General features: G+C 36.7%; 1 protein-coding gene across 8 annotated transcripts in view; it reads left to right on the forward strand.

The window, feature by feature from the left end:
* Window positions 1-24,804, forward strand: part of KMT2E (lysine methyltransferase 2E (inactive)) — a 103,272-nt gene that overhangs the window by 49,168 nt on the left and 29,300 nt on the right. For 7 of the 8 annotated variants that reach the window (XM_054495285.2, XM_063668420.1, XM_054495286.2 and 4 more), the window contains 10 exons: window positions 2,427-2,541; window positions 3,614-3,843; window positions 6,991-7,071; window positions 13,918-13,976; window positions 14,938-15,110; window positions 16,345-16,383; window positions 17,262-17,492; window positions 17,602-17,732; window positions 19,151-19,268; window positions 21,979-22,088. In XM_054495285.2, the coding sequence (XP_054351260.1) occupies window positions 2,427-2,541; window positions 3,614-3,843; window positions 6,991-7,071; window positions 13,918-13,976; window positions 14,938-15,110; window positions 16,345-16,383; window positions 17,262-17,492; window positions 17,602-17,732; window positions 19,151-19,268; window positions 21,979-22,088 (1,287 nt within the window). Of the gene's footprint in view, window positions 1-2,426; window positions 2,542-3,613; window positions 3,844-4,285; window positions 4,375-6,990; window positions 7,072-13,917; window positions 13,977-14,937; window positions 15,111-16,344; window positions 16,384-17,261; window positions 17,493-17,601; window positions 17,733-19,150; window positions 19,269-21,978; window positions 22,089-24,804 lie in introns of those variants that run through there. The other variant, XM_054495292.2, reaches the window with a different exon arrangement.

The raw sequence follows: 24,804 nt of genomic DNA on the forward strand, positions 1-24,804 counted from the left end.
TTTAAAGATGGAAAAAGTAAATCATGAATACATATATTTTCGGATTTTAAAAAGCAAAACTTGTGTAGGTTGTGTAGATATAATGATGCATAGAAAAGTTTAGAGAAAGATACATGGCAATATTAACATGAGAATGTTTGGGAGTTGGGTGGAGACATGGTCTTTCACTTCCTTATTACTGCTATATTTAGATTTTCTACAATGAGTATGTATTAATTTTGAAATTAAGAAACATTTCTTTTAAAATAATGAATAAGTGAATTCTTAATGTAACAGCATAGACATTAGCTGAATATTGATTTCTTTTTTTTTTTTTTTTTTTTTTTTTTGAGACAGAGTCTTAACTCTGTCACTGGATTGCAGTAGCGCAGTCTCGGCTCACTGCAACCTCTGCCACCTGGATTCAAGCGATTGTCCTGCCTCAGCCTCCCAAGTAGCTGGGATTACAGGTGCCTGCCGTCACCCCTGGCTACTTATTGTATTTTTAGTAGAGATGGGGTTTCACCATCTTGGCCAGGCTGGTCTTGAACTCCTGACCTTGTGATCCACCCTCCTCGGCCTCCCAAAGTGGTGGGATTACAGGTGAATATTGGTTTTCAAAGTACAGTCATGCACACATAACATTTCAGTCAACACCAGACCACATAATACAATGGTGGTCCCATAAGATTATATTGGAGGTGCCGTCTACACGTGTACCATTTTTTTATCTTTTATATTGTCTTTTTACTGTACATGTTTTTTTCTCTTTTTAGAGACAGTCTCATTCTGTTGCCCAGGCTAGAGTGCAGTGACATGATCATAGCTCACTGTAACCTCAAACTTCTAGGCCCAAACAGTTCTCCCACCTCAACCTCCCAAGTAGCTAGGACTACAGATGTGTGCCAACACACTTGGCTAGTTTTTTTTTTTTTTTTTAATGTCTGTAGAGAAAATCTTGCTATCTTACCCAAGCTACTCCTGAACTCCAGGCTTCAAGTGACCCTCCTGTCTCAGACTCCGAAAGTGTTGAGATCATAGGCATGAGCTACCACACCCAGCCCTTATTTTCTATGTTTAGATATGTTTAGATATGTTTAGATACAGAATACTTAGCATTGTGTTACCTACAATATTCAGCGCATAGCATGCTGTATAGGTTTGTAGCCTAGGAGCAATAGTTATGCCATTTAGCCTAGGTGTATAGTAGGCTATACCATCTAGGTTTGTGTAAAGTACACTCTGTCATGTTCACACAACGGTGAAATCACGTAATGATGTATTTCTCAGAATGTATCTCCAACATTAAGCAAAGCATGACTGTATTCAGAACATAATGGAGACTCTTTGCAATCTCCTTTAGAACCATTAGATAACCTCAGTTTGTATCTCCTCTTTTTGCTGATTCTGGCACACAGCGCTTACAACAGCAGCCACTGAGAGCTAAATTGGGACTTCGTGAACGGATGACAGTATATTAAGAAGCAGTTGACTGTAAAAAAATGTTTTTTATGCTGCTAGTCTCATGACTAATCAGAATATAACCACTAAATATCCTTAAACTAAATAATAGTGCAAATAGTGCAAATAGTACTAAGTTCTAATGGAAAGTTTTGAATAGGAGGTAGGATAAAGATTGTCATGAAAAATTTTTCAAGTGATGTTACAGTTTTTTAAAATAAAGGCACAGAAACAAATCATGTTATTGAGTATTTGCAAGGGAGAGATTAATTTTAGTGTGAACTGACCTCAGATGTAGGTTCATAACCTTGTTGATCAATAGGAATTAATCAAATAGAGCTCAGGAGGATTGGTAAGAGTAAAGAAGTTGGGAAAGTGATGTATGTAAAATGTATGTAAAATGCTTGGTCAGTCTCCATCATCTAAGACCAGAATTGCTCATCCTACAGGTTGCTGTTTATGTTGTTTTTCAGGTATAAATCCTGGTTTATTGTGAAACTTCCTATTCCTTAAGTTTACTGACATTTCCAAGGCTTTATTATATTAATATCTGGTCACACTCAACACATGCGTATATTTTTGAACACTGAAATGCATACTTCAGTTCCATTTTAGGTCCATATAGATTCTGTGTGTTTTAGTCTTGCTTAAATTATTTCCACCACTTCTTTGCACCCCTTTGCTAGTTTTCTCAGTGCCATAGGGTTTATTAAATAATAATTGACCTCTAGTAATTTTTTTTAATGAGAGAGAGGGAAACTATATTTGAACTTGGAGTGGGACATTTATTTTACTTAAACAGAAGTTTGCTTATGACACATAATCTAGATGGGATATATCTTATCTATAGTGTATCTACCTGCTGTAAGTAGGTACTGTATTTGTATAGCCAATATTTTACTGTAAGTACTTTATCATTTTAATTAAATTGATTAAGAGGAAAAAAAATGAATGGAATTCTCTTTGATGCAACTTTTTCCCCCCAGACCAGAATCCGTAGAAGCTAGCCCTGTGGTAGTTGAGAAATCCAACAGTTATCCCCACCAGTTATATACCAGCAGCTCACATCATTCACACAGTTACATTGGTTTGCCCTATGCGGTAAGTGTTAAACACTTCTTTGAAAAAACATTTTTAAATTCAGAGATTGAAAGTAGATGCATGTGATATTGTGCTTGAAATGGCATGTTTAAAAAGCGTGGTTGTTTCATACTATCAAAATAATTAGGTGTTTAATTTTTCATTAAGCATTATGCAATTAAAGTTCTATAAAAGTGAACTGTGTCTCTTATTATTTTGCAATTTATGCTGTTAATAGTTTGATATTATATTTCTTTACTTCCTAAAAGAATGTAGATAAGGTTGTATTGTACTACCTACTATTAATTCTGAATTACATAGTAATTAATTTTACTTTTTGATTTTTAGTTTTTGAATTATATAGTAATTTATATAGTAAATTTTATAGTTACCATTTATTGAGCACTTGTTATGTGTCAGACATATATTATTTAAACATTAAAAACAACTTCCTGAGATGTAGTTTTCATCTTTTATTTCATAGGTGAGAAAATGAAAGCCTATCTAACTTATTAAATATTGCATATCTAGTAAGAGGTGGCATTTAGATTCAAACGTAATTACATAATAACACATTTGTGATACTATGGAGGTAGAATTATGAGAGATATTTACTACTTGGACCAGAATAAAAATTACTAAATTAAAAAAACTATATTATATGTTTTATAGTGATAACTATGTCTTGTTTTATTATTCTTTAGGCTCCATATTTCTGAGATGTGTGTTTTTCTTTTTCTTTTTTTTTTACACTTCTATTCTCACATCTTAATACCTTCTTTCATCTTGGAGGTGGAGCTATGTATGTGACCATAGGAATGTGAAGATATCTTATGATTTGGTAGGGAGGGAATGAAATTTGGATGTGAATGTGACCACTCCCACTTTGTAGATAGATATATTCACTTACTACTGTGGTTTAATAACTGGCTTCACCAAGTCATTTTTTTAATGGTATTAATGAAGGAATGAGCCAGTCTCATATCTCTTGAGTATTGAAATTAAGGGTTGAATTTTATTTATTTAAGTTGCTTGGTTTATATCATTGTTGAAATTAAATAATATTGTGCTATATTTGTGTTTAATTATTCAGGACCATAATTATGGTGCTCGTCCTCCTCCAACACCTCCAGCTTCCCCTCCTCCATCAGTCCTTATTAGCAAAAATGAAGTAGGCATATTTACCACTCCTAATTTTGATGAAACTTCCAGTGCTACTACAATCAGCACATCTGAGGATGGAAGTTATGGTACTGATGTAACCAGGTGCATATGTGGTTTTACACATGATGATGGATACATGATCTGTTGTGACAAATGCAGGTAAAAGATTTTACACCATTATTTTATTTTTCTTGAATGCTGATAACCTTTGGTAATGTTGGAAAAGATAACTAAAGTCACTTTCAAGGGAATTAATGGATACGTATTTTAAGTGGGACTTCTACTATTTATGCAGTCCTAGAAAAAGCCTCCTATGTGAAAAAAGAGTTTACTAGAAATCCCTGTTGTTAACTGAGTAATAGACAGTCAGTTCTGAGCTTTTTTCATATACGATCACATTTTTCTGTTTACTTAGTTCAACAGTAGTACAAGTACATAAACATAGCAGTAGACAAGATAGAAATGAGAGAATTTAGTCTTTTGTATTTCTTTTGGAATAATTTGTGCTTAGTCAACTGTGATTTTCCAGTTTGTGGAAATGAAACATTTTGATTGATGTTTGACCTGACTCTCTCACCTCCTTTTGACTTGAACCTTGCAGCACTCTGGAGTCTCCTTGAACCAGAACCACAGTCTCCCCTCCCCCAACCCTGGTTCAGCCACCAAGAAAGGCCTCCTCCCCTAGAGAAGGTGTGATTGGGACAGAAAGTGGGGTTTTGTATCTTTTTTTTTTCCTGTTTTTTTTTTGTTTTTGATTGTTGGGGGAAGGATTTGGGGAGGATGAAGAGGGAGCAGTAGGATTTCAGCCTGAAAGTTACTGAGTTTATCCCCTGCATAGGGTGGGAAGCGGAGAGTACTTAACACAGTGCATTGTAGAGAGCAAGAAAGTTCGGGAGCTTTACAGAATTTCCTGGGTCTGGTCATTATGGTGTTGCTTAATTATTTGATGTGATGTAGTATGGCATATACCCATATTTGAATGTAAGTATAAAAATGGACCTTAAAGCCAAGTATTACTTTGCATTACTTGTAATATTATCCCCATCTATTAGGTTAGGTGATTAGGGGTTGACTATTATTGATACAAACATGCAGTTAGCATTATGTTTCAAAAAGTTTGTTTACTCTTGCCAAAAAATGAGAAATTCAAATATTAAGTGGAATGTAAAATTTGATATTTTTATGGAAAGTTGTAATATTAACACTTTGAGTTTATCTTAATAATAAAAACATATTGTAGTATCTTTCTAAATGTAAAAATAAACTTTCATTACCTGTAACACATTCTACCATGAATAATGACTTCAGTAAATTTATTTAGGAGGTAAATTAAAAAACTAAAAATAACTTCAGTGACACTTTGCTTTCCTCATAGTAGAAAATGTCAAATCATATTGTAGCCAGTCATATAAAAAAGCTTTCTCTTGGCTGATCTTGTCTAATGTGATAAATTACATACCATTTGGTATGTAATTTTTATTTTAATACATAATCTTAGCAGTGTTTTTCTTTTGATACAACGGCGAAGGTCTATATATAAGATACAGTTATCTCTATTAGAGAATAGTAAAATTGTCCTTAGGAGTTTTTATATCCATCTACAAATTATTGAAGGACCAGTTCACAGTTTTTGGATTAGTCAAGTTATTTGCTTCTCAGAGAGTACTTTTTGTTATGAATCTAGTATTTGTTACTGTTTTTCTGTTGCTCAGCCTGTAGTCTTCTGGAAGGCTCTATTCTTACTTTACGTTGGTTCATTGTTTTTACATGTTCCTGCTACTTATACTCATCTCTTTGAAGTCTGACATCCACAGCTCTGATTATTTATTCATATTCTAGCTTTGTTTCTTCTGTTGTCTGCATGACATCATTACTTGCCCCACAAATTTAATTTGTTATTCTAACCCTTGTCATTTGTGCTACGTTTGTTTTTCACATCTTTTTTCCACTTTGATATATATTTCACATTCTGTCAGTTCTTGCCCCAACATTCTCAGTTGAAAAGTAAAGAACAACACAGTAGCAGTTAGTTTGGTACAGTAGTCCCTCCTTTCCCCTGGGGTATATGTTCCAAGATGCCCAGTAGATGCCTGAAACTGCAGAGAGTACTGAACCCTACAGTACTTTGTTTTTTCCTATACATAAATACCTATGATAAAGTTTAATTTATAAAGCAGATGCAGTAAGAGCTTAACAACAATTATAACAGCATACTGTAATAGAAGTAAATGTGGTCTTTGTCTCTCTCCTTCTCTCTGTCTTTCCTTCTGCCCCCCTCTCTCCCTCTTCCTGAAAATATCTTAATATTTTCAAACTGTGGTTGAACACAGGTAAATGAAACCACAAAAAGCAAACCATGGATAAGGGGGAAGCTACTGTAGTTATATATTAGAAGTAGTTTATTCTTATGTAAAGAATAACTAAGACTGTTTTTGGAGTCAGGCATATATATCAACTTTAGACAAATTAGTCTTGGCAATAAAATACAATAATAACAAATTGAGAAATTTGCCTCAAACTGGTCCATGTATTCCATTAAAAGTAATTAGGTTTAATCTCTGTCCTCATAGAATGCCTGTTACATTCTTTAACTTATTTTTCTCTGGCGTTAATTCTGGTTCTGCCCTCCTTTAACTCAAGTGTGGAATGTTGGAAATGCCTCTTTAGTTGGCCTTCCTGCTTGCAGTTTCTTAACTTCTTTGAATTAATACTACATGCCACCAAAGCACCTCTAAAAAATTGTTACCTGTTGACAGAGGAAATTTACACACATCTGCACATTCCAAGTCCTAAGTAATCTGACTGTACTTCACTAATCCAATTTTAACCTCCTTCTATTTCTCAAAATGAATATTTCTCTTCATATACGTTGAGCGCCTTGTGGCCACCTTCTCTTCATATCTGATAAATGATATTTGATAAATGTTGCTACACTGATAGCTTACTATTTCCCAAATGAGGTTCGAGTCAAGTTCATTATTCTCCAAGGTGCTTTTCTCATTAATTACAAGTAGTGTGGCCATCTCTACATTGTGATTTCTAATAATATTTGTAAAATAAATTATACATTTTATATTTTAAAATTGTATTTGCTTTAAAAATTTATGTGTCCTATATTTATCCTCTTGCTTTTGCATCTCAAAATTTTATCGCCTTGAAGACACGTTTCTATGAATTTCTCAGAGTACCTTTTAGGAGTGCTAAGCTCAAAGTAGGTGCTTATTAAATGATAGTTAAATGGAATATAAAATCTTAATTTAAGGATGACTTAAATAATATTACGTATGTTCTACTCTTTTTTTTAAGCGTTTGGCAACATATTGACTGCATGGGGATTGATAGGCAGCATATTCCTGATACATATCTATGTGAACGTTGTCAGCCTAGGTAAGTTGCACATATCTGATAACATTGCCAGTAATTTTACTGAGGTAATACTAGTTAACAGAAATTCCTTTATGAATTCTAGTTAAAAAATTAATGAATCACAGCTGGGCATGGTGGCTCATGCCTGTAGTACCAACTACTTGGGAGGCTGAGGCAGGAAGATTGCTTGAGCACAGGAGTTTGAGGCTGCAGTGAGCTTTGATTGTACCACTGCACTCCAGCCTGGGTGACAGAGCAAAACCCAGTCTCTTTCTTCAAAAAAAAAAAAAAAGAAAGAAAGAAAAAAAAGAATTAATGGATCACTGTGTTTCATCGATTCTAATGTATGCTTTTCCATTTTTATGTGTATTCTTACTATTATTTTTGTATTCTGACAACTCTAAAATCAGGAAAATATCTTTCTATCAATAGTGTGTCATAGTTTATAGGGTTTTTACTTTATTAATGATGTGTAAAATAATAGTTCATCTTCTACCTGATGGCATCTTTTTTAACTGGAATGCGCTATATTAAAGAATTACTAGATGAATACTCCCTTAGTTAAAGAATTTGGTAGATCTATCATTCTTCCTGTTTGTAATTTTTTTTTCCACATTTCTTTTTTGTTTTTTAAAATCTTTTTATTATGGACATTTCAAACTTAGGTAAAAATAAAATAATACATAATAAACCAACATTTCCACCACCCTACCTCAGTAATTATCGACATTCTTGTCCCATCTATACTCCCATGTGTTTCTTCTCCCTTTACATGTTGTTTTAAGGCAAATCCCAGATATCATATTATTTCATCCATGTATATTTCAGTATATATGTATTTGTGTGTATATATATATTTCAGAATATGTCTGTCAATTCTTCTTACAAAAATAATTACAAACTGTCTGGGCAAGGTGGCTCAGGCCTGTAATCCCAGCACTTTGGGAGGCCGAGGTAGGTAGATCACGAGAGCCCAGGAGTTCGAGACCAGCTTGGGAAACATGGTGAAACCCTGTCTCTCCTAAAAATACAAAAGATGAGCCAGACATGGTGTCACGCATCTGTAGTCCTAGCTGCTTGGGAGGCTGAGGTGGGAGAATGGCCTGAGCCTGTGAGCTCGAGGCTGCAGTGAGGCATGGTCATGCCACTGTGCCCCGGCTTAGATGACAGAGTGAGAGCCTGTTTCAAAAAAACAAAAAACTAAAAACCACAAAGCCATTATTGTACATGGAACAAAATCTCTGGCTCACCCAGCCATTGTTATGATATTGATTGGTTGATATTCATCTCTCAAGTCTATAAACCTACTCCTCCCTCCCTACCATCCCTTCTTACCATTACAGTGTGCATGTTTAGGGAACTCAGCTGTTTGTCCTGATGAGTTTTGCCAGTTGTATTCTCATGATTTCACAAGTTTCCCTGTTCTATTTCTGTAAGAAGTTGTTTATGTCTATAGGCTTGATCTGATTTAGGTTTAATTTCTTTTTTTTTTTTTTTTAATAAGACTATTTTCATAGTTAGACTGTGTTGTCTTAGCAGGTGGCACATGATTTCTGGTTGTCTTATGGTGGGAGCCAGTGATAGTCCTTAGATCCACTAATTTATTAGGGGTTGCAAATTAGTGATATGTTAATTCTGTTGTTCATTACTTATCAGCTGGAATATTTTTATCGGAACAAACCTCTCGGTCTTTTTTTTTTTTTTTTTTTTTTTAAAGACAGGATCTCACTTTGTCGAACAGGCTACGTGTGACCACAGCTCACTGCAGCCTCAGCCTCCTGGGTTCAGGTGATTCTCCCATCCTTCCACCTCAGCCTGCCAAGTAGCTGGGACTACAGGCATTGCCACCATGCCTGACTAGTTGTTGTCTTTTTTTTTTTGTAGACACAGGGTTTCACCATGTTGTCCAGGCTGGTCTAGAACTCTTGGGATCAAGCGATCTTCCCACCTCGGCCTCCCAAAGTATCGGGATTACAGGCAAGAGCCACCTTGCCCAGCCACTTCTCTATGTTAACTATTCGGTTCTCTTAAGATAGATTTCATTGAGGAAAGGCAGGATAAATGCTTGTTGAGTCTTAGCCTTTATTTACTAGTTTTCAGAATAATGAAAAATTAAGTATCATTATGACCTCATGGATTTAAACCATAGTGGATGTCCATCTATTGCAGTTATTATCCTTATTGATGCTTAAATTTCATTCCATTTCTGGTCAGTAGGAACCTCTTCAAGCTGGTTATCAAGTCCTTTAAACAATACCCTAGTGGTACTTGATGGCAAAGAAGTTATCTGGTGTGACAAGATGTCTCAGGCTTATCCTGCACTTCTGTGCCCCAAATTCAGAGTTGGCTTTCAAGACCAGAATTGGAGAGCTAGTCATGCCCTTTCCTACTAGACTGGTCGCTGTTCCTAGTCTTTTTAGTAGACAAAGCTAGGAAGTATGTTTCATCTGTTTCTTTAAGATAAAATACATGAGTTTATACTGATAATTGCAATTGAAATTTAGGAATACAAGTTTTTATGTAGCTGTTTCCTGTTTATCTCATTTTATTCTAATTGTCAACAATACAGAAAATAATGTAATTAGAATATCTCACAATTGGTTAACTGTTTCATCCTACACAAGAATATAATAGTCTTGGAGTAACAACACCGCCAACACTAGCACCAACGATATGATTGTGTAAAACAGTTTAGAACTTTCCCCCCATAGGGCATAGTGTACGAGGGTTTTATAGTTAATATTGTGTTTTAAGTCTCTTGAAATAATTGTGTGTTTATAACACCAACTGGATACACACTTATGTTTTTTAGGTCATTAATTTTATTGATTTTTTAAAAATTAAATGTTCTGAGTTGTAGATTCACATGCAGTTGTGAAATAATGTAGAGTGAGCCTAGATATCTTTTACCTCTTTTGCCCCAGTGTTAACATCTTGCATAACTATTAATACAATATCACAACTAAGATATTGGCATTAATACAGTCACTTTATAGAACATTTCTGTCACGGCCAGGAGTCATGCTGCCCTTTATAGTCATACCCACCTTCTACCCCTGAACTTTGCCAACTGTTATTCTGTAATCGATTTCTATAATTTTGTCATTTCGAAAATGTTACATAAATGAAGTCATACATTTATGACTTCATTTGACCCAGTATGTGACCTTTTGGCATTGACTTTTTTATCCAACATGATTCCCTAGAGAGCCCTCCAATTTGTTGGATGTATCATGATTTTGTTTTTTATTGCTGATAATATTTCATGGTATATATGTAACATAGTTTCTTTAACCTATTCACCCATTGAAGACCATTTGGGTTGTTTCTACTTTTTTGGCTATTACAAATAAAGTTTCTGTGAACATTTGTTTACAAGTTTTTGTGTGAACCTAAGTTGTTTTTCCCCCCCTCTGGGTTAAATGCCGAAGAGAACAGCAGCTTGGTTATATGGTAGTTGCATGTTTAGATATTTATGATATTGTCAGACTGTTTTCCAGAATGGCTATTCCATTTTACATTCCTACCAGAAATGTAGGAGTAATCAGTAATTTTTGTTTTTTAAGAATTGTTGGTTGGGCGCAGTGGCTCACAGCTATAATCCTAGCACTTTTGGAGGCTGAGGCGGGTGGATCACTTGAGGTCAGGAGTTTGAGACCAGCCTAGGCAACATGGCAAGGCACCATTGCTACCAAAAAGAAAATACAAAAATTAGCCGGGCATGGTGGCAGGTGCTTGTAATCCCAGCTACTCAGGAGGCTGAGGCACGAGAATTGCTTGAACCTGGGAGGCAGAAGTTGCAGTGAGCTGAGATCACACTGCTGCACTCCGCCTGTGTGAGAGAGCGGGACTGTGTCTCAAAAAAAATAGCAAAGATTAGCCAGATGAGATGGTATGTGTCTGTGGTCCCAGCTCTTTGGGAGGCTGAGGCAGGAGGATTGCTTGAGCCCGGGAGGTTGAAGCTGCAGTGAGTTATGATTGTGCCACTGCACTCCAGCCTGGGCAACAGAGGGAGACCTTGACTCAAGAACAGAATTGTTTTTTTATATTTTATTTACCTTTATAATTATATACTTTATAATTATGTAAGAAGTATTCTATCATTCTAAACTCAAATATAAAGCAAATTAGACTTGAAGTCAAATATATAAAGGAAAGTATTCTATCATTCTAAAGTCAAATATGTAAAGCAAGGTAGACAAATATATAAAGCAAGTTAAGTCTAACTCATCCCTGCTTGCTTATTATATGTAGATATGTATCTATATATTTGTATTTCCCTCATTATTTAGGTAAGCAGTAGCATATTATAGAGTCTTCACCACATTTCTTTTCTCTTAAAAATATATGCTGAAGATCACAGTAGTATGTAGACATTGACTGATAGAGCTTCAATGTACTGTATCTTTTTTTGTACCCTATTCAACTAGTTGCCTTTGTGTGGACATTAGAGTTGTTTTGGTTCTTTTGTTATTATAGATAGAAGTGAGATTGTTCAGTATAGTGATAAATGTATATATAAAATTTTGTTAGATTGTCAAATTTCCTTCCAGTAGGAGCTGTGCCTTTTTTTTGTTGTTGTTTTCTGTTTTTTTTTGAAATGGAGTGTTGCTGTGTCACCAGGCTGCAGTGCAGTGGTACCATCTCGGCTCACTGCAACCTCCGCCTCCTGGGTTCAAGCCATTGTCGTGCCTCAGCCTGCCGAGTAGCTGGGACCACAGGCGTGAGCCACCACACCCTGCTAATTTTTGTGTGTGTGTATATATATATATATATATAAATATATATAATATATAAAATATATATTATATATTTAATATAATATATATTATATATAAAAAATATATATATATAAAAATATATAATATATATATATATTTTTTTTTTAGTAGAGAACAGTGTTTCACCATCTTGGCCAGGATGGTCTCGATCTCCTGACCTCGTGATCTGCCTGCCTTGGCCTCCCAAAGTGCTGAGATTACAGGCGTGAGCCACCATGCCCAGCCTGCAGTTTTGAATTCCAAACAGTAGTGGATAAGCATGCCCACTTTCCCAAGCCTCACAACAGAGTATTTGACAGACTTGCATTTTTGTCAGTTTAATTAGGTGAGAAGTGGTAATCTCAGCATAGTTATGGTGTGCATTTCTCTTTGAGTGAGGTGTCTCTATGTAGTTTTGTTTCACTTTATGATAGTAGTCTTTTGCCAGATAATTTTTGATGGGGTAAATATCTGATGATGAATTCAGTAAAAGTTGGTTAAAAAGTTACCATTAGGAGGCTGGGCGCGGTGGCTCACACCTGTAATCCTAGCACTTTGGGAGGCCCAGGCGGGTGGATCACGAGGTCAGAAGATTGAGACCATCCTGGCTAACATGGTGAAACCCTGTCTCTACTAAAAATACAAAAACAAGAGTTAGCCAGGTGTGGTGGTGGGCGCCTGTAGTCCCAGCTACTTGGGAGGCTTAGGCGGCAGAATGGCGTGAACCTGGGAAGTTGGAGCTTGCAGTGAGCCGAGATCGCACCACTGAACTCCAGCCTGGTAGCCTGGGCGACAGAGCGAGACTCCGTCTCAAAAAACAAAACAAAAAACAGAAAAAAACTTACCATTAGGAGGGCAGTTAGTTGAGAGAGATATGTTTATTATTCTATGATAGCTGGGATAATTATCTGTGATGCTAGAATAGGTATATTTCCTGGTAGACATTAAGACAAGTCTGTAGAAATTCTAATAATCTAGAGCTCTTATTTTCCCACCTGAGAATAATATGTTATCTGACCTCTAAACTATATACAATGAAAAAGTTTGGGGGGAATGTAAAAGAATTACTATGGATGATGTAGTTCATGGGTAGAGGTAGGGAGCGGGTAATGAAGTATTTCACTTAATTGTTAAATGCTCATGCCTATAATCCCAGCACTTTGGGAGGCCGAGGTGGGCAGATCACCTTAGGCCAGGAGTTTCAGACCAGCCTGACCAACATGGAGAAACCCCATCTCTACTATAAATACAAAATTAGCCAGGTGTGGTGGCACATGCCTGGAACCCCAGCTACTTGGGAGGCTGAGGCAGGGAATCGCTTGAACCCAGGAGGCAGAGGTTGCAGTGAGCCGAGATTGCGCCATTGCACTCCAGCCTGGGCAATAAGAGCGAAACTCCATCTCAAAAAAAAAGCAGTATTTATTTCAAAAGTGAAAATAATTAAAGGCAATGGTAATAATGGAATAGATTCAATTCAGTGTCATACATTTGCTTTAAGAAATTCTATTTGTGATTTTAATTACATTGTTAACATTATGGTTTTTTTTTTTTTCAGACTTTTTGCTTTAAATATTCTGTTTGAAAAAAATACTAGTTTCCTAAGTAAATTATTTTCTTGGCCATTCACTGTGGCTCACATCTGTGATCCCATCTCTTTGGGAGGCAGGGGTGGGAGGATCACTTGATCCAGGAGTTCAAGACCAGCCTGGGCAACCCATCTCTACAAAAAATTAAAAAATTAGCCCAGCATGGTGGTGTAGGCCTGTAGTCTCAGCTACTCAGGAGGCTGAGGCGGGAGGATCCCTTGAACCTGGAAGGTTGAGGCTGCAGCAAACCATGATTGCATCACTGCACTCCAGCCTGGGTGACAGGGTGAGACCCTGTCTGGAAAAAAAAAAAAAAATCTTAACAGAGTGAAATGGAGTCACCTATCTGGCATCTACTGCTACTATTAGATTGTATGTAAACTGTATTGCAAGGGATTTTGTATATATTTTATACTGTTGGTTTTTCACTGAGAACATTAAATAAATTACAAAGTTTATCACATTTAAGACAGATCTGCTTCATGTATTTGATAAATAATTATGCTAATTTTTTAATGTAGGAATTTGGATAAAGAGAGGGCAGTGCTACTACAACGCCGGAAAAGGGAAAATATGTCAGGTAGGTAAAAAGGACCTACACTAAATTAAAATTCCTGTGATAGAATAAATGGTTCTCTCAATTTTTAGTTAAATGTAAATATTTTTAGTTAAATGTAAATACCTTGTTGATGAATGTTGATTGTACAGATAGTGCATGCAATCTCTGGTATAGATTTTAAGTATTTTTTTCACATATTATAGAATAAATATGTACTTTGGGAAATAAAATGGAAATGAGAGGAAAATAAATAATTTATATCAGACATAATTTTCCTACACATAGCTAACCTGTTGGTTTAAAAAAGTAAATATGTTTGTTCTTCAGAAAGATATGATCCATTAGTTTATCATGTAGAATAGTACATCTTTCATTTTTAGGAACAGAATTTTCTAACTTCTGTGTAACATATGCCACAATTTTTATTTTATCTTAATCATGTTGATACCAGTACTCCTGGTTTTAAATAATCATAATTTATTCAACTATTCCTCTTTGATGGAGATTTGGATTGTTTTCATTATTTCTGCTTTGTTTTATTTTTGTTATTAAAAACAGTATCCTCAGCAAGACCCTCTTGCATAAGTCTTTTTGTACTTTTGCTGTTTTATCTTTGGCTAGATCTCTAATAATGAGATGGCTGGGTCAAAAGGTATGTACATATATAATTTTGCTAGATATGGCTGAATTGCCCTTTTTAGGGAATTTCAGATTTCCACTGGTAGTGTATGAGAGTGCTGTTTCCCACAGGCACACCACCAGAGTGTGTTATCAGGCTTTTGGATCCTTTCTAGTTTAATGTGTGAGAAATCATATTTGTGCTTTGCATGTAAATGTATAAGTGAGGTGAGTGAACAAGTTAAAAAATGTGCTTATTTAGAAAGATGGAGATGACAATACTTTGTCATGTGGAATGCTGTTTTATTTCATTGTTTAAAATAGAAGTATTAAATGTGCAATAATTTTTATTTTGTTTTTGAAGATGGTGATACCAGTGCAACTGAGAGTGGTGATGAGGTTCCTGTGGAATTATATACTGCATTTCAGCATACTCCAACGTCAATTACTTTAACTGCTTCAAGAGTTTCCAAAGTTAATGATAAAAGAAGGAAAAAAAGCGGGGAGAAAGAACAACACATTTCAAAATGTAAAAAGGTACGTTTTTGCTTGTTTTTAGATGAGTGGATAGGATAGCAGATAGGGAACTGAATTTTATAGGAGAGGCAGGAGAGTGAGAATAATCGATGGTAGCTATAAAGGATCTAGCAGAAGTTTTTTATTTTTAAACAATTAAACTTACTTGAACATTTTAACGTGTTTTAAAGATTGAAGCAGATTAGAGAAGAAACTTTGCAAACTGCTTTGAAATCATTTAATGAGATTAGTCACTGAAATGCAGAAGCAAAAATAAAATAGAAAGCCTTCATAGTTTTCTGTACTACCAGGATTGTATTCCTTGCACTTGTCTGTCTGACATAATCCACTTAGCTTTTCTTCCCCATGTTTTACATAACGGTTCTTTGCCTCCTTTTTTTTTTTTTTTTTTTTAAAACCTTGCTCTCTTGTAACGTATTGTCTACACACAAATTTATTTATTTGGATCTATATTGCTAGCTGTAGGTTTATATTTGTTAGTCACTCTAAATGAAGTTCACACTTTTTAGGGGGTTGAGGGGGATAGGAATTAAGTCTTAAATACATCCTTCAGATCTGGCAGATGAGTGGGCTCTCAATACATATTTATTGAATAAATACAGCTCTGTTTACCACAGTGCATATTACTTAAGGCCCATTATGGGCTCAAATATTACTTGCTAGTTGCTTAGAGAATTAAAGTAATATCATTATTTTACTCCCTCCCAAAACATGTCTTATCACTTCAGCAAAATTATATTTCTAATACCCTCCCAATTTTTATCAGAAATATTTTTCCACTGTTGTAATATTGAACACAGAGAATATTTGGAAATTTTTGTCTTTGTATTATATTACATACAGATTTTTATATTCTGTATAGTCTATATACTTTTTTTTTTTTTTTAAAGACAGGATCTTGCTCTGTTGCCCAGGCTGGAGTGCAGGGGGTATTCATAGACTGTCATGGTGCACTATGGCCTCCAACTCCTGGGCTCCAGTGATCCTCCTGCCTCAGTCTCCTGAGTAGCTGGGACGACAGGTGCCCGCCACCACTCTCAACCACATTCTGTCTTTATTAGAAAAGTATTTTATTAGATGCCTTTATTAAACATTCTCCTAGTGTCAGCTTTCTTGGTTACCAAATTTTTTGTTATGATACTTCAGTTAAAAGTTTCAATGAACCAATTGATTCTTAAATATTAATTATGTCCAGTTTTTTAGAAAACTAACTAGAATGCCATGTTTATTTCAGGCATTTCGTGAAGGATCTAGGAAGTCATCAAGAGTTAAGGTAAATACATTAATTTTAAGGTGTTGTTATCAACTGTCATTTATTCAGGAGCTACATACTTGCTTGTCCATATCTTTATTTAATGCTCTCTTTATTGTATGTCATGTCATTGCCTATTATCTTTACCAGGAGTGGGACCTTAGTTCTAATTGGAGTAATATACTACTCTTGTAGTTAACACTTAAAATATTAATCAAAAGGGGGAGGTAAGTAAGCAATTTCTAATTTTATAATTTTGGGTAATTTGAATTTCCTTTATTACTATAATCCATGTCTCTGATGCCACTTAGTACTACTATACTGTACTTAGGAATGCAGAATCACATTTGGAACTTGAAAATTTGCTCTTTTGCATAGTTGGGATTCTAGAGAGTTAGTCAAGTCAGTTGTCATACTATAAATTCACCATAGAACAACCATATCAATACAAACCAGTCAGAATGATCGATGGTAGCTAAAAAGTATCTTGAATTAATTAATGTATGTCCTCACTTTTTTAGATGCTAAAATTGCTGAGAGAAGCAAGGCTTCTCACCTCTGTCTGACCCCAAAACATAAGTTTGTCTGGGGTCACAGAGGTCAGCTGTATGCTGTTACTATAGCTTTCTGGCTTAGGTAGAAAAGGATAACAAATTTCTAAAATTGTCACATTAAATAGGATGTGGGAAGCATGTTACAGTGTATCTTTTGTCCCTGTGGTATAAGGCGTAATTATTTATTATTCCACATTTCTGGAAAAGAAACTGTTAAACAGCAGTTTCTAGTTTATATTATGTTCTTTTATATAGATTGCCATTAAGTGTGCGTGTGTGTGTGTGTGTGTGTGTGTGTGTGTAAGTTCATAAGTCCAGATACTAATGCTCAGTTTATGATTTTAGGGGTCAGCTCCAGAGATTGATCCTTCATCTGATGGTTCAAATTTTGGATGGGAGACAAAGATCAAAGCATGGATGGATCGATATGAAGAAGCAAATAACAACCAGTATAGTGAGGGTGTTCAGAGGGAGGCACAAAGAATAGCTCTGAGATTAGGCAATGGAAATGACAAAAAAGAGATGAATAAATCAGATTTGAATACCAACAATTTGCTCTTCAAACCTCCTGTAGAGGTAAATATGTCATTTGTCCAAAAATTGTAAAGCAGTTTTATATTGTGAATTTTTAGTTAAACTGAAAACAAGCAAGTTTATTTAATCTCAACATTTACTCTGATTTTAGAGCCATATACAAAAGAATAAGAAAATTCTTAAATCTGCAAAAGATTTGCCTCCTGATGCACTTATCATTGAATACAGAGGGAAGTTTATGCTGAGAGAACAGTTTGAAGCAAATGGGTATTTCTTTAAAAGGTATATTCATTTATTTTCCCATATTCATTTTCTGTAGGTAAATATTGAATTTTTGGCTGTTTTACCTAGATGTTGTGATTATATGTACTTTTTTTCCTACATGATCATTTCAGTATTTAAAGTTGTAGTGTGGTTGAACAGTGACTGATGATAATTTTTGAACTGCGATAAACTAAAACAACATAAAAAAATGCAAAGATATATTCCAGTCTCTTGCTCGTGTCTGTCTTGCTGAAAATCCTAAAACAATCTACTTCAAAGATTAACCAACAGCAATATAGGTTGGATATAGAAGGATATCAGTCAGGAATTCTGATTGATTGAGATTACAAGGAACCCTTTCCATCTGGGACTCATGATAATTCCTCATAACGTATAGCCAGAACCGAGAAAGACCATGGTAACCATAGGAGAAACCCCTTCCTCTTTATTAGACAGTGTTAGATTGGGTCCTACATTATTGCCACCACTTTCAACACCCACTTTGTTGGTACTGGAATGGTATTGGAGGTCTCTTCTTTGGTTTGGGATTTGTATGCAGAATTAATATGATCCTTTAATAGGTGTTGCTTCCCTGTAGTCTAGAAGTATGTTCATATCTGTAGGAGAACATTCCTAGTCTCTGTCCTACAATTATCAAAAACATTTATTGTTTATAACTTGAGTATTTACTTAAGATATGAAAGATACACAGCAGTTTCTCCCTATTATGTAGCAGATTTGATCTGAAACGGTATAAGACAGATACTTTTAAATGCACCAGGAAATATGAACTCTAAAGACATCAAATTAATCTTGTGAATGCAGTAGTCACTCTCTTTTTATCTTTCTTTGTAAATTGGAATTTCTACCTTCCATTAATTGCCTTTGATTTAGGGGAGGTTATGGGGCAGGTAAAAATCTCATTTGCATAAACTAGCATAAGGTAAGAGTGAATTGTGGAGTCAGACTGCCTATATTCAAATCTTGACTTCATTATGTCTTTTAGAAGTTTCTTAGACTCTGTGTTCTTAAGTTTCTTCATCACTTTGCCTCTGAAGAGTAACAGGAGATTATTGTACTAAAATGTTGACTTTGTTTGTTTGTTTTTGAGACAGTCTCGCTCTATCACCCAGGTTGGAATGCAGTGGCATGATCATGGCTCACTGCAGCCTTGACGTCCTGGGCTCAGGTGATCCTCCCACCTCAGCTTCCCAGGTAGCTGGGACTACAGGCACATGCCACCATGCCTGGCCTTTTTTTTTTTCTTTTTTTTTTTTTTGTAAATACGGAGTGTCGCCATGTTGCCCAGGTTGGTCTTGATCTCCTGGACTCAAGCAATCCACCTGCCTCAGCTTCCCAAAGTGCTGGAATTACAGGTGTGAACCAGCGTGCCCGGCCTAAAATGTTAATAGCTTATAATGTTTCTTTCTTTGTAGACCATACCCTTTTGTGTTATTCTACTCTAAATTTCATGGGCTAGAAATGTGTGTTGATGCAAGGACTTTTGGGAATGAGGCTCGATTCATCAGGCGGTCTTGTACACCCAATGCAGAGGTAAGCTTATAGAAATTTTTTGGGGAGATGTGGGGGCTGGAGGTGTGTTGGAGTCTGAGCAATAAGCACAAAACTCAGGTCACTGACCTAAGACACTTTCCAACTGTTAGTGCATTTTATACTGCCCAGCCTGTTTTTTTGTGAAAATTTATGTGATACTGGCTATGAAGTCTTTTTTTTTTTTTTTTGAGACAGAGTTTCACTCTTGTTGCCCAGGCTGGAATACAATGGCACGATCTCAGCTCACTGCAACCTCCGTCTCCCGGGCTCAAGTGATTCTCCTGCCTCAGCCTCCCGAATAGGTGGGATGACAGGTGCACACCACCATGCCCGGCTATTTTTTTGCATTTGTAGTAGAGACGGGGTTTCACCATGTTGAGCAGGCTGGTCTCGAACTCCTGACCTCAGGTGATTTGCCCATCTCAGCCTCCCAAAATGCTGGGATTACAAGTGTAAGCCACCACGCCTGGCCACTATGAAGTCTTAAAAATTACTTTGCACATTGAAGAAATGATGATGTTCCTTATAAGAGGAAATATTGGACTTCTTTTTTTTTTTTTTTTTTTGAGGCAGTGTCTCACTGTCTCCCAGGCTGGAGTGCGGTGTCATGAGCACAGCTCACTACAGCCTCCGTGACCTCTCGTGCTCAAGTGATCCTCCTGTCTCAGCTTTCTGAGTAGGTGGGACTGCAGGCGTATGCAACCATGCCCAGCTAATTTTTTAAATTTTTGCAGAGATGGAGTCTCATTTTGCTGCCCAGGCTGGTCTCCAACTCCTGGGCCAAGTGATCCTTCTGCCTTAGCCTCCCAAAGTGCTGGGATTACAGGCATGAGCCTGCCCGGACTTTTTAACTCATTCTTCTTCTTCTTCTTATTATTATTATTATTAATATTTTTGAGGCAGAGTCTTGCCTAGGCTGGAGTGCAGAGGTGCAATCATGGCTCACTGGAGCCTCAACTTCCTGGGCTCTTAGGAGGTAAAGTTATCTTCTCACCTCAGACTTCTGAGTAGCTGGGACCACAGGTGCGTGCCACCATGCCCAACTAATGATTCTTTAATTTTTTGTAGAGTTGGGTTCTCCCTATGTTGTCCAGGCTGGTCTGGAGCTCCTGTGTTCAAGCAATCCTCCTGCCTCGGCCTCCCTAAGTGCTAAGATTACAGGCATGAGCCACCAGTTCCGGCCTAATACTGGACGACTTTCCTTCTATCTTGGAAGCTCTATTTATGGCTCAATACATGCTATGATTTAAGTTAGATGACAAAGCTAAAATCTAAAGTAGATTTTGTATATTCTACTGTAAAATTTTTAATAATGTTATATTTTAGTGTGGAGTAGAAAATCGTGTTGGTTTTGTTTTTTACATGTCAAAATGAAGCTTTTTAGTTTTATAATTATATAATGTTGCAGCCAAGAATGTAGGTTTTTTTTTTCTCTCTTTTCTTTTTTTAAAAGACAGGATCTTGCCATGTTGCCCAGGCTGGCCTGGAACTCCTGGGCTCAAGTGTTTGTTCTGCTTCAGCTGCCGGAGTAGCTGGGATTATAGGCATGCACTGCTGCACCCAGCTAAGAATACGGATTTTGGAACCAGACTTAAATTTATTTCTTCTCTGTGACTTACTAGCTTTGTAACCTCAGTTTTATCTGTAAAAAGATATGAAGACTAAAGAGTTAATACATGTAAAGTATCTGGAATAGTGTCTTGTCATAGAAAAGTAGCGTTTGCTCAACCATTGTTGCATTCATCAAACCTAAGAAGGCCGGGCACAGTGACTCACACCTGTAATCCCAGCACTTTGGGAGGCCAAAGTGGGTGGATCACCTGAGGTCAGGAGTTCAAGACCAGCCTGACCAACATGGTGAAACCCCATCTCTACTAAAAATTAGCCACGTGTGGTGGCACGCACCTGTAGTCCCAGCTACTCGGGAGGCTGAGATAGGAGAATCACTTGAATCTGAGAGGTTGGAGTTGGAGTGAGCCGAGATTGCGTCACTGCACTCCAGCCTGGATGGCAGAGTGAGACTCTGTCTCAAAACAACAACAACAGCAACAACAAAAAACCCCAAGATGCCACCAGTTATAAGACTTCTGATTTCAGAGATGCTAAAAGGTGAAAAATAAGAATTGATGAGGCTGGGTGCGGTGGCTCACGCCTGTAATCCCAGCACTTGGGGAGGCCAAGGCCAGCACATCATGAGGTCAGGAGATTGAGACCATCCTGGCTAACACGGTGAAAACGCGTCTCTACTAAAAATACAAAAAAAAATTAGCCGGGCATGGTGGCGGGCGCCTGTAGTCCCAGCTACTTGGGAGCCTGAGGCAGGAGAATGGCATGAACCTGGGAGGCGGAGCTTGCAGTGAGCCGAGATCGCACCACTGCACTCCAGCCTGGGTGAAAGTGTGAGACTCGTCTCAAAAAAATAAAAATAAAAATAAGAAGAATTGATGAAATATATTATTATTATTATCATTATTTTGATGCCACATTGTGGGCTCTAGGGGTTGGGGTGCCAGTGGGTAGCAGTATATGATTGAAAAACCTTCCCAGTTGATAACCACCGATAGATAGTTATAAGCCTTGTCATTAATGACATATTTTCCAGGTTGTGTTTGTGAAATAATTTGAAAAGAATAATTTTCAAAATTGTAGGCTGATGCTTCTGAAGGCAGAAAGTAATTTATGGTAATGTACAATTATTTTAACTTAACAGGTGAGGCATGAAATTCAAGATGGAACCATACATCTTTATATTTATTCTATACACAGTATTCCAAAGGGAACTGAAATTACTATTGCTTTTGATTTTGACTATGGGAATTGGTAAGTTCAAGTCTATAAATGTCATCTGTTGTTTGAAAATAGTTCCATAATGTCCCTGTAATAATTTAGGTATTGTCATTACTTTTATAGCTTTTTATTTTTATCTATCATGAATCAGTTAAAAGTACTTGAAAACCAGTTTAGTATCAGCCTCTATTATAGCATTGCTACTTTTCATTTCTACATTTTCCTTATTATTGTAATGTAAATGTTCACAGTAATTATAACAAGTAACCCTAATTCAGCCGTACAACACTGACCTTGTTTATGTGAGAATTTTTTTCTTCTTCTAGGGGATATAATTTTAGTCATACAGTTTATTTGGTTAATCAGTATGAATGAATAATTTGTCTTTTGCCCCTCAAAACAAAAGAAAATTTTCTGTGCAGTATAAATTAAAAGGGTTTGTGGGAGATCCTACAAAGAAACTCTTAAGAACTATTTTTCTGAAACACTAGTAAAAAACTAATGATAAATCTCAGTACAGTTGGCCCTTCCACAATGCGGGGTTGGAGCACCAACTGCCTGCACAGTCCACAATCTGCTTATACATTTTGACTTCCCAGAAACTTTACTAATAGCCTACGGTTGACTGGAAGTGTTACCAATGACAATTAACACATATTCTGTATGTCATATACTGTATTCTTACAATAAAGTAAGTTGGAGAAAAGAAAATGTTTTTAAGAAAATCATAAGGAAGATACAATATATTTACTGTTCATTAAGTGGAAGTGGATTATCGTAAAGGTCTTCATCTTCATCTTCACGTTGAGTAGGCTGAGGAGGAAGGGTGGGGTTGCTCTTGCTGTCTCGGGGTGACAGAGGGAGAAGGGTTAGTAGAAGGGGAGGCAGGAGAGGGAAGCACATATGGTGTAACTTTATGAAAACACATTAGTAATTTCTGCCTGGCTTTTTTGCTTTCTCATTTCTCTAAAAATGTTTCTATATGGTGCTAGTCTTCCATCATTTGCTTTAGCTTCAGTGCCCATATCATAGAAGAGTCCATATCACAAAAAAGTAAAAAACAGTCTTGAAAACAGTGGAGCCCTTCTGCCAGATTGTCTAATGTAAATTTGTTTTTTGGCACCACTTTTTCTACATCTTCTTTCTCATCATCTGGCACTGGTTTGGAAGCAATCATCTCCCTTAGGCATCTTCTGTTAATTTCTCTGGTGTGGTGTCTATTAGCTCTTGAATTTCTCTGAGATCCATATCTGTATTCTTCCCTCATCCCCACCTTTTTTTGTTATATCCACGATCTCTTTCATGATTTTTCTGATTGGCTCTGTTGTAAATCCTGTGAAGTCATGCACAACATCTGGACACAGTTCACTCCAGCAGGAATTTATTGTTTCGGGCATGATGGCTTTCACAACTTTTTCTATAATGATGGCATCTTCGATGGTATAATCCTTCCAGACTTTCATGATCTTCTCTTTCAGGGTTCTATTCCATAGTGTTGACATTCTTTTCCATAGAGCACTGTGTGTAATAAGCTTTAAAGGCCATTATCACTCCTTGATTTAGAGGCTGAATTAGACACTTTGATGCCCTCAGTGTTGAACTCATAGGGTTCTACGTGGCCAGGGGGCATTGCCCAATATCAAAAGACATTTAAAAGGCAGTCCCTTCCTAGCTACCTGTTGTCTGACTTGAGGGACAAAGCATCAATGGTACCAATCCAGAAAAAGCGTTCTCCTCCAGGTTTTCTTGTTGTACAACCAAAAGACTGGCAGCTTTCGTTTGTTTTCCCTTCAAGGCTTGGGTTTAGCAGCTTTATAGATGAGGCCAGTCCTGATCATAAACCCAAATGCATTTGCACAGAAGAGTAGAGTTAATCTGTCCCTTCCTGCCTTAAATCCTGGTGCTTCCTTCTCTTCCTTACTAATAAATGTCTTTTTATGACTTTTTCCCCCCAGAATAGGACATTTGTGTCTGCATTAAAAGACTTTTCAGGCAGATATTCTTTCTCCTCAGTGATTTTCTTAATGGTGTCTGAGAACTCATCTGCTGCCTCTTATTCAGCAGAAATAGCTTTACCTGTTAAGCTAGACCTCTTTTTAAAATCATCAAACCATACATTACTGACATTAAATGCTCCAACTTTAGATCTTTCATATTCCTTTTGTTTTATGTTATTTACTGACTTCACTTTTTCTAGAAACATATTAGGGTCTATAGCTATGTCTTTCTTATATAGCATGCATGCACCCACATAAAAGCTTCATTTGCAATGCAAGATAAAAAGGTATATTGCAAAAAGTGCATGGTTTTCACATTCTGCAGCCCAGCTGCGGTGATGGCTCCACGAATTTCCTTTTATTGTTATTTTTTACAATGGTACTTATGCTGGATTCATTTATCTTGAGATGGTGGAGAACTACAGCTGCACACCTCAATCTACCATACATCTTTAGCAATTCAACTTCTTCTTGCAATGTGATAACTTCTTTGCTTCTCGGGAGCACTTCCAGCATCACTAGTGGCACTTTGTATAGGTCACATAGGTGTTACTCAAAATTTACTGTACTGGCCAGGTGTGGTGGCTCACACCTGTAATCCCAGCACTTTGGGAGGCCAAGGCGGGCGGATTACTTGAGGCCAGGAGTTCAAGACCAGCCTGGCAAACATGATGAAACCCCATCTCTACTAAAAATAAAAAAAATTATCCGGGCATGGTGGCGGGCCCCTGTAATCCCAGCTACTCGGGAGG

This window comes from Pongo pygmaeus, chromosome 6 (genome assembly GCF_028885625.2).
Source record: "Pongo pygmaeus isolate AG05252 chromosome 6, NHGRI_mPonPyg2-v2.0_pri, whole genome shotgun sequence".
Classification (NCBI taxonomy): domain Eukaryota; kingdom Metazoa; phylum Chordata; class Mammalia; order Primates; family Hominidae; genus Pongo; species Pongo pygmaeus.